Here is an 11227-nt window from a genome sequence, read left to right on the forward strand (position 1 = left end):
CACTTTTATCCTTTTTTTTTGTGTCTACGTGGTAGGAATGGCCTTTTCTCAAGATGCTCTCAGAACAACGTTGTCACGGAAACTTAAAAATAAAAAACAATTTGCCAAAAATCGTAGCTATTCTTGTCCTTCTTTCTAAAATTGTACATTTATCGCCTCAGCAGACAAAAAAAAATAAATGAATCATCTGGATTTAGAAAATAAATAATCAATAAACATATATTGTTTTCTTGCTCACGAATAAATAAAGATACAAAAGGAACACGTTTCGAAGTAGAAAAGTCCGGGTCACAGGGACATGTTTTTTTGGGTCACGACACGAGCTCCACCGCCTGAAAGACCTGGGCTGAGAAGTCCATGTCGTCCAGAGACAGGCCCGGGCCGAGGCTGTCCTGGTGCAGCAGGCTGCTCTCGGACGTGGGGGAGACCACGACTATACGGGGGACACCTGGAGGGACCTCGGAAGAGGGGACCCCCAGCAGGGCCAGGGAGTCGTAGGAGCTGCTTCCGTTCCTGCCGCCGCCGTCGTCGCGGGCTCGCGACAGGTTGTGGGTCAGACTACGACTGCGCATCCGGGTAAGAACTAGCAAGGGGAAAGTGGCGGTGGTGAGAGAGCTAGACACCAGATCATGCTCGCACGTGCTGGATGAGTCGCTGATGGAAGATGGAGGCTGACGACAGAAGCCCACATGCATTAAGTTTAAACACGACTGTGTGCGATGGAAACTCGCCTCACCTTGTCACATCTGGGGGCGTAGAGACTCCTTCGCTCCGACGGTTTCCTGCAGGACTTCTTCTTGCTGGAGTGAGAGCGAGAAGAGACGCTTCGGAATGAATTGCCGGACCTCCGACCTAAAGCCTCCATCTCCACGTCCTTCAACACCTGAACACCAAGAAAGACAAGGTTCTCAAATTAGAAAAATAATCTCTCCTTTTATACCATAATTTAACCCAAAAATGCAGAAGGAATCAAAAAAACAATAAAACACAATAAAAAAATCGGTAGAAATGAGCTGCTTGGCGGAGATCTGCTCTTACTTTGTGCTTTTCTAGCTCGGTTTTTCTTTGTTCAGGTTCATTATGAAATTGTTTACTTTTAAAATGGAATGTTGTTCCTGAATGGTATGAACGTATATCTCTGCCAATGGAAAAAATAATGGTCGAAATTTCCAATTCAAATATTGAAACTTTTAAATGTTTACTTCGTTTTTAAAGCATTTAATTTTTTATTTGTTTTATTGATGCATCGAATTGAATCATTTGTACATTGAAAAGTTGTATAAGATTCTTTTTTTTAATAATTGAATGCAAAAAACAATCGAATATCTTTAAAATGTATTCATATATTTTTAAAACATAATGTAGAGTTTGATATTCTAATTATTTAAATTCAAGATTTCTTTAATTGGAGCATGTAAAAAATGTAAATGTTACATTTTAATATTGTATTTAAAAGGCTACAAATAAAAAAATGTCAAATTTAGAAAATCAAACTCTATATGTAAAAATTAATAAAGTAACTAAAAAAAAGTTGATTCAATTACTCAATTAAATAACAAATTTCAATTTCACTTTCAATATAAAAATAAATGAATTCAACAGTCGTGACTCAGTAGAAATATCCATTATTTTAACGATGCTCGACCTAACATGGCCTGGACGACTTATCTGTGAGTGTCATGTGACCCACAAACTGCTTTACAGCCGTGGGTCACAGACAATCTTTTTATACAATCTTTTTGAAGTTACCAGGGATCATAAACTTGAAACTGACATAATAAGAGCCTTTGTGTCGTTTTTTAACGAAATACACTCAGAAATTTCATTTTACTGCATTGCAGTTACACTTTTCCGAAAATAGGGGACGCCAGAAACGCTATTTTAAATCCTACAGAGTTTAGCTTTTTTTTTTCTAGGCAAGAAACGCCTTCATTTATTGTAGAATAATGAAACTCTTCTAACAAGTGTGGTTCACCCACAGTGTCGGAGGTCTTGGACGAGGTGCTCATGAAGTGGGTCCTGGACATGGAGGACTGGCGACTGACGATGGAGTCCCTGTAAGAGGACTCGCTGATGGAGGAGGAGGCGCAGTCCTTCTGACGGGACGGGGCCAGGAACCCCAAGCAGGGGATCTTCTCCGCCAGGGTCATTCTAACAAGAGGAGGAACGAAGATCATAAACAACCGGTTTATCACTTTGTGAGGACGAGAAAGAAGACTGAAGGAGGAGAGGACGGACCTGTACTTGTTGTGTATGATGGCGTAGATGAAGGGATTGTAGATCGCGGAGGATTTCGCGATGATGGCAGGGACCGCTTTGGAGTACGGCGACAGGATATTGGAATGCCTGGAGGAGACGGATCAAGATAATGAAACGGATGTATTGAGTTTTAGTTTTTAGAGACGTTGCTGTTGAGCCGAATAACAAGAGAGAAGACTTTTCACCACAAACGTGAATGTACAGACTCTGAAGAGTTTAGAGTTCACATTTTAGATTTATAGTCACGTCGCGTTTTGACCTTTCCTCGCATCAGTTGCTTGTACTAAAATGAAACGTTTGATAAAAGTGAAAAAGGGAAATTTAAAGTTGTAAGTTTAAAGTAAAGAAAATGCTTTTAAAAATATGTGAATTTTCAATGAAGAATGAAGAAATTGATCATTTAAAAAAAAAGAATATTTAATATAATAATCATTATTACAAATAACATGTATTTTCTAAAAAAGAAACAACATAGTTAAAACTTTCTTATTTGTTTTCGCTAATAAAAGTCATAAATCATGACGTACGCCTGTCCAAGAGTTTGATATAACACATGTCCTAGCTATGACGTAGACACTGTTTTTTTAAGTGACGGAAAGCAGACTACATCTCTTAAACTCTTGCCGGAGCCTAGGTCTCAAACAGGCAAGTTGCCTGACAATTAATTTTGTTTTGGTCTGTTTTATTTGTGGCTTTCATGTCATGCTTTTATTTTGCTATCCCACTTCCTCTTTCTTCTCCACTGAACAAACACCTTTTACATTTCCATATGTTTAAACCATGCATTTTTTTCTTTATCAAACATATATTTAACTTAATAACTATTAATTTCTTTCTTGATTTGAGTCACTGCTGGTGTAGAAGCACAATAATTGTATCTGAATTTCGACACAAGCGAAGCTCGAGACACAAGGGTTTCAGTAAATAAGTAGGTTAGCGAACTCCTGAGGACAACAATCTGAGCTCAAGTAAAATAAATCTTCTATCTTCTTTTCAAAACAACGTCACAATCCTGGCCTCCATCCTCGGGCTGTTCACCACGAATCACCAACGTGACATTCCTCGACAAATTCACATGAACTCGACTGTGTTTGAGCACATGACCCCATGACTGCAAGTCTTTTAAACTGAAAGGTCGTCAGTAGTTTTATAGCAAGATTGTAAGAGGAAAACAAATTGAAGTATTTGACCTACTTTTCTAAACGATACTGTCAAGATGAGCACTACTGTCAATTCTATATATTTGTTTCTGGCTCCCCCCACTGCCATTAAAGTGAAACTGCAACGGTGCAGTCGTGAATACTGAAGCGTCTCCAGCTCCTCTGCCAGATGTGTATGTCTGTTGATGTTTATTTTTGGAGAAAAAAAATCTGGAAATTCAAAAAGTCCTCTGAGCACTTAATGGCAATGAATGCAACTGCCACCTCTGACCTAGTGCCGTGGCCCTGAGTGGCGGTGAAATTTGAGCCGAAAAACCCTTAAAAAAATGTGCCTCGACCAGAGAAATCCAGCGTCAAACAGATGCAACAAGGAATTAAGTGGATTTGTCCTCACATTCAACATTTGACACAGATTTTAATCACCTCAAATCCACCACTCAACCACGTCTCCACTCGAATGAACCCGCGGGACGACCTCGGTGCTCTTACCCGGCCCAGGAGATCAGGGTCACGCAGGCGTACGGGGACCAGGACAGGACGTAGACCACGATGACCACGAAGGCCACCTTCGCCAGCTTCCACTCGCTCCTGATGGACTTCTGCTTGATGAGGGTGGATCTTCTCACCTGCGTCCCGAGGCGCTCCACCTCCCTGGAACATCAGGTCAGGTCATGGACATGGATTCAGTGATGTATTGCCAGGATTCTTTCATGATACTGTAGTTTTGAAGTTTTTTTGGGGGATCTCAAATCATTGATACAGTATTTTATCATTGTTCTTGTTTTTTTATATACATTTACAATTAACATGCTATTGATTTTTGTGTTGCAATAAAAACTCCGGCCGCTAGATGGCAGCAGTCATTCCCCCCTTCGAAGCTAAGCGAACATTGAAATTCCGCAATCTCCCAGTGATGACTGAGGACCAGAGGATACAGTCTGCAATTTGTGGTTTGTTTTTCAATAAAGTGTGTTTAAAATAAAATGTTTTTTTATATACACTTACAATTAACATGCTAATATTCCTGGAGTTGATTTTTGTGTTGCAATTAAAATTTCCGGCCGCTAGATGGCAGCAGTCATTCTGTCCTTCCAAAGCTAAAGGAACAATGAAATTCCGTGAGCTCCCGGTGATGATTGAGGACGAGAGGATACAGACTACAATTTGTGGTTTGTTTTTCAATAAAGTGTGTTTAAAAAAAATGTTTTTTTATATACACTTACAATTAACATGCTAATATTCCTGGAGTTGATTTTTGTGTTGCAATAAAAATTTCCGGCCGCTAGATGGCAGCAGTCATTCTGTCCTTCGAAAGCTAAAGGAACAATGAAATTCCGTGAGCTCCCGTTGATGACTGAGGATGAGAGGATACAGACTACAATTTGTGGTTTGTTTTTCAATAAAGTGTGTTTAAAAAAAAAAGTTTTTTTTATATACACTTACAATTAACATGCTAATATTCCTGGAGTTGATTTTTGTGTTGCAATTAAAATTTCCGGCCGCTAGATGGCAGCAGTTATTCTGTCCTTTAAAGCTAAAGGAACAATGAAATTCCGTGAGCTCCCGGCGATGACTGAGGACGAGAGGATACAGTCTACAATTTGTGGTTTGTTTTTCAATAAAGTGTGTTTAAAAAAAAACGTTTTTTTTATATACACTTACAATTAACATGCTAATATTCCTGGAGTTGATTTTTGTGTTGCAATTAAAATTTCCGGCCGCTAGATGGCAGCAGTCTTTCTTTCCTTCGAAAGCTAAAGGAACAATGAAATTCCGTGAGCTCCCGGTGATGACTGAGGACGAGAGGATACAGACTACAATTTGTGGTTTGTATTTCAATTAAGTGTGTATAAAATAAAATGTTTTTTTTTTCTATACATTTACAATTACATGCTAATATTCCTGGAGTTGATTTTTGTGTTTCAATTAAAATTTCCAGCCACTAGATGGCAGCAGTCATTCCGTTCTTTAAAGCTAAAGGAACAATGAAATTCTGTGAGCTCCCATTGATGACTGAGGACAAGAGGATACTGAAGTTTGCTCATATTTTGGTTATAAAACAAATGAGAGAAGTTACGACTTTGTCAAGAGTCATGTGGTCTGTAAATTCTGCAACACCAGAGTCAAGTACTCAACAATACTACAAATATAAACTTGTTACTACAGTATCTTCATATGTATCGTATCGTATTGCGATATGTATCGTATTGCCAGACATTCTTGCCAACAGACCCCTAGTCCTGAACTATCATATATTTAGAAGAACATCTACCCCTCCTTTGAGCCCCACCTGGTGGTCGACCGGATGGCGAGGAACATGTGGAGGTAGCAGAACAAGATGACGGCCAACGGAATGAAGAAGACGAAGCAACACAGCATCATGGTGTAGCTCCGGTTCGCCAGCGTGAAGGTGACGTAGTCCCACGTGCATGATGTCATCAGACCCTCGGGGATGTACGAGCCTGCAAGGGAAGAGTTAGTATGATGTGGATGGAAGTGGATGATCAGGTGACGTTCTTCCAACTCACTCCAGCCAACCAGAGGAGCCAGACTCCAGGCCAAGGAGTAGAGCCAGACCAGGACGATGGCGATGATGGTTCTTCGTTTGGAGTTCCAGTTCATGGCCTTGAGCGGCTTGGTGATCACCACGTAGCGGTCGATGGAGATGGCGAGCAGGTTGATCATGGAGGTGATGCCGAACAACGCGCCGCAGAACGCGTACATCTTGCAGCCTGGAGGACATTTTGAATACAATCAGATCGTCTTCGAGGATCATCGTCACGAGAAGGTGTTTCGTCGCCCACCCATCTCTCCGAACACCCACTCCTTGAAGAGGCAGTTGATGAAGAAGATGGGCGACTGCGTGAAGGCCATCAGGAAGTCGCTGACCGCCAGGTTCATGATGAAGTAGTTCGGCAGGTTTCGAAGCTTCTTGTTGCTGCGACCACACACAAAAAACAAAAAAACAATTACCACAAACTTCAATCTTTCTCTGCCTACATGTTGCCTTCTAGCTTAGCTCATTTTCACAATGCTTGATTTGATTTACAGCATTATAGTTATCATGATCAGGGCTCTCAAACTCAACTGGCCCGGGGCCACCAGAGGTCCTAGTACATTTTGTAGTTGTTGTATAAGTTGTTGTTGTTTGTTTTGTCGCTTTTATTTGGGACATTTTTGTCTAATTTTGAGTGTTATTGCGTTACTAGTATTTTCACAAATTGTATTTCTTTTGAATCCATCTTAACTTTATAGTCTAAACCAAGGGCCTAAAACATGTACGTAGATTACATTTCTATACGATATTATAGGGCCTCAGATACGTAATATAGAGTTTGTGTTTCACTTCTTTTCACCACTTTACAGCTTCATTTTTTAAAGTAATCTGGACTGAAAAAAAGCATCTTGACGTGTCAAGAGTCACATGAGAAAATATCATCTTTTTCACCAGAAAAGCACCTTTTTGAGCGAAACAATGAATGGAACAGAAATTACATAAAATATGCTTTCTTTCTGTGAGACCCCATAACAGTTAGCGGTCCCCGAACCGGGGGTTGGGAACCGGCCGCAAATGGCCTACAGACAAAGATATTTAGGCTCAAAGACTGAAAAAACAATATCATAAAATCCACTTCCTGTTATTTATTTGGGAAATGTACTTTCTTTCTGTGACTTAATATGTTAAAACATTTTCCAAGTAAACACATTCTCACGGGTTTAAAAGGAATACATTCGATCCATTACTGTCGTCAGTCTGTTCGGCTGCAACTTTATTAGTCCCAGTTCGACTTGTTTTTTACGAGGCAGACGACCACAAAAACAAAACCCATCAAGCTTCTGTGCGACGGTTGATGACATCACGTGAACTTTAACCTCAGTCCCAAAAATATAAATAACAAGAAAAATTAAAATAGTTTCAACGTAATTTGTCTCACGGGCATTTAAATGAATAGAATATTAAATATTAAATATTAAACATTAAACATTGAACATTAAACATTAAACATTAAACATTCAACATTAAATATCAAATATTAAATATTAAATATTAAATATTAAATATTAAATATTAAATATTAAATATTAAATATTAAATATTAAATATTAAAATATATTAGTATAAAATATAAAACGTAAAATATTAAACATTAAACATTAAATATTAACTATTACATAGTTAATATTTAATACTTAAGTATATTAGTATTAAATATTAAATATTAAATATTAAATATTAAATATTAAATATTAAATATTAAATATTAAATATTAAATATTAAATATTAAATATTAAATATTAAAATAATAAAATATTTAAATATATAAGTTTTAAATATAAACTGTAAAATGTAAAATATAAAAAATAAAATAATAAAATATTAAAATGTAAAAAATAAAAAATAAGAATCGGAAACTTTTATTGTCAATGTTGTAAACACAACATAGGAATGGTTTTGTGTTGTCAGTACAGAAAAAAATAATTAAATAAATAACACAAAATATGCAACAGAAAAATGTTTAAGAAATGTAACTTTGCTTGGTTTAAATAAGAGTAAAATATGTTTAGACTAGTAAAACTGTATTGGAATGATAGTTTCCAGAAATATATATATATTACATTTTTGAAAATTTTTGCAATTTTCTAAGAAGTAGCAGCAGCGGGTATACAAGTGAATGAAAAACCTCCTAAATACAGATAAAACTCCAGAATAAACCCAACATCTAATCATCAGTGCTTTGTACCTTTATTAAACATTCCCTGTAAATGGAGTTAAACCTAATATTTGAGTTGAGAACACATTGACAGGTAGGACAGTAGTAGTCGCCGACCACGACTCATGATGAGATCCACGGTGGAGATGTTAAAAGGCTTTGAATGGCATTTATCCTCCTGCGCTCGGACAGTTGTTTCCTCACAAGGATAACGTGGACAGATTAGAGGGCGAAGTCATCAAAGCCCCTCGGCGAGGGAAAGCCTTAATCGGCAAACTGTGCACATGCATGTGAAGCCATTCTCTCATCTCCCCGGAATAAGTACTTGATGTACTCAGCGTAAATGTTCACATGGAACACGTCTCCCGACAGAGTCTCTCCGTTAATCACTTCTATGGACCCACAAAATGAGTGTTTAAGTGGGTGAGGAGTCAGTATTCAGGGGCCACATCACCCCCCACATGGTGTCAATGAGATGTTCCTGGAAAGCATGTGACTCGGTCGATGCTACCTGTAGCACAAAAGGATGAATAGCTGTGATGCTGACAACACCTGTGGATCGTCAAAGACTTTTCACAGAAACCCATCGCTCCTGTTGACTCCAGGAATCACCCACGTAAACACACACACCAGGAGGTTCAAAACCTGTGGTATGTGCACATGGATGGTGTAAGAGCACACACACACACACACACACACATACTGACCTGAATCTAGTTCTATGAATCCACTGAGTCAGAAGCACATTAAAGGATCATTACTGCTGAGTTTAGATTATTTACATTTACATTTCTCACTGAATTCCGGTTTAAAAAATCTTTATTATGTGTTAAAATATTGTTGTAGTTAAATCTTGAAATCTTAATTCTCGATTAAAAATCATTTATCGATGGTTATGGATCATGTTTGGCCACCGTCCACCTGTCTCTCCTCCATCTATCTAGTCATAGTTCTGACCTAGTTAGTTTACTAGGTCACGAGGGGCTGAGGTCACAACATCTATGGATTCCTCATTTGAAGGCGTTTTTTTTTGGTCACTCAAGGACAGGGTCAGGTCTAATTAACCCCAGACATCTGGTGACTGTTCAGAAGAAAAGGGTTTGAAAAAAAACAATATTAATGAAGTCAAAGTAACTGCAAATGGATTGAGTTACAATAAAACAAATGTTTAAAAATATATAACATGACCCTCACTGATGGTCAAAATCATGGAACTGCAGAAATGGTGAGAATAATCTGAGAATCAAAAACTGTTCAAAATGAAAGTAGCTTTGAATTGTATCAAAAAGTGTTGACTAGTCGTTGCATTATCAAAAATGGTTGGATGGAAAAAGAGGATATTCTTTGGAACATCCTGTTCCATAGATTACCTTTGTGAGCCACAGAAACAATATTATTAAAGGACCAGAATTTAGACAAATAAATGTGTTTTTTTTTCAAGTTTTTCATTGAATTTTGGTTTAAAAAAATATTTTATTATGTGTTAGAAACAAGTAATAGTTCAACCTTTAAATTGAAACCATTGATTTATACTTTTTGATCATGTATGGCCACCGTCCAGTCATCTTTGCTGCATATATCTAGTTATAGTTTAGACTGTAGTTCTGACCTAGATATTTTTCTAGGTCACGAGGGGCTGAGGTCACAACAAATCTATGGATTCCTCATTGAAAGCATTTATTTTGGTCAGTCACGGACAGGGTCAGGTCTTATTAACCCCAGAGATCTGGTGACTGCTCGCTAGCAAATGGTTTGAAGATGAAAACATAAGAAAAACATTTTTAATGGAGTCAACAAAACTGAAAATGGATTTTAAATAAAAAAGTTTCAACATAGGTCAGGTGTCACACGAAGCTGAGGTTAAAACATATCTATGGAAAACCTTATTTAAAGCATTTATTTTGGTTTGTCGTGGCTCTTTAGGAGTTTTAGGTTTGGTAAATCTGAGAACTGGGGTGACCAAAAAGTTTGGAAATTAAAAATTGCATAAGAAAAGATGTTTTATTTTTAAATGCAGTCAAAATCACGGCAAATTGATAATAAATAATGATGTTTTTATTGTTAATTGATGATCATTTATTAATTCAAAACCATGTTTAATCCACAATTTATACAAATTATGAAAAAAATGAATAATTCCTCCTAGTTTTGAATGAAATAGTTGCAACATTCGCGCGAAATCCAACAATCACTGCTGAACAAAAAAAAAAAAATGACGCATCAAAAAGTGTTGACTAGTCGTGGCATTATCAGAAATGGCTTCATGGAAAAGAGGATATTCTTTCGAAACATTCAGTTCCAGAGATGATCTTCGTGTGACGGAGAAACTACGACGCTAAGATTATTTTTTTCCCTGGTAATCACCAGCTTTTTGCAAAAATCCCTGTGATCCCACCATGAGTAATGCACGGTCTCTCACTGTGATTGGCAGGACAGCAAAGAGCCTTAAAGCTGAGCCCTTAAAAAAAACAACAGCTAAACATGAATTGCAGTTTTGGCTCATTTTCGTAGAACTCAGATCCGAACCATCATGGATTCATAGAAACTCACCTGTAGAACGCGAACATGACCAGAGCGTTCCCGGTGATCCCAAGCGCTCCGATGACGAAGACGAAGACGGCGACGACGTAGTGGACGTGGTCGGGCACGTCCACCTTGCTGAAGTAGGCGCTCTGGGTGTGAGCTCTCTCCGGCTCCATGCTCTCAGTGGACCACATGGTTCTCGCACCTCCTGTGGATGGTCGGGCTGGAGGGACGAGTTCGGGATCCCGATCGGCAACTACCTTCCCTGTGGTCCGGAAGACTCTTCATTTTTTTCGAGACGGATGACGACGACAACGGACGGATCTCTAAGGGTGAGGAACATCACAGATCTTTAGCCTCATGGTCGACCACGAAATCTTGGCGCCGAAGTTCTCCAAAGTCCATTCCGACGGTCCCCCCCCCCCCGGGGTCTCAAAAAGCTGGTCCTGGTCCTCGTGCGTCGACCCCGATGTCCACTTTGCGCCCGATGCACATGGTCGTCACAGAGAGTCGGAGCCTGCAGCCTCTTCACCCGTCACACCAGCTGTGCTCTGATTCACTGGTCTGTCTCT

The 11227-nt window shown here is 38.6% G+C and overlaps 1 protein-coding gene across 1 annotated transcript; it reads right to left on the reverse strand.

The window, feature by feature from the left end:
* Nucleotides 1-311: 311 nt before the first annotated feature.
* LOC148087850 (melanopsin-A-like) lies at nucleotides 312-10869 on the reverse strand. The gene is made up of 9 exons (XM_087791908.1): nucleotides 10683-10869; nucleotides 6224-6357; nucleotides 5948-6151; nucleotides 5710-5881; nucleotides 3909-4070; nucleotides 2239-2346; nucleotides 1980-2151; nucleotides 737-883; nucleotides 312-671 (listed from the first exon to the last, which is right to left on the reverse strand). The coding sequence occupies exons 1-9, from the start codon at nucleotides 10847-10849 to the stop codon at nucleotides 312-314; spliced, it is 1626 nt and encodes a 541-aa protein (XP_087648034.1). The 5' UTR covers nucleotides 10850-10869.
* Nucleotides 10870-11227: the final 358 nt, after the last annotated feature.

Source organism: Callionymus lyra, chromosome 1 (assembly GCF_982586985.1).
Source record: "Callionymus lyra chromosome 1, fCalLyr1.hap1.1, whole genome shotgun sequence".
Classification (NCBI taxonomy): domain Eukaryota; kingdom Metazoa; phylum Chordata; class Actinopteri; order Syngnathiformes; family Callionymidae; genus Callionymus; species Callionymus lyra.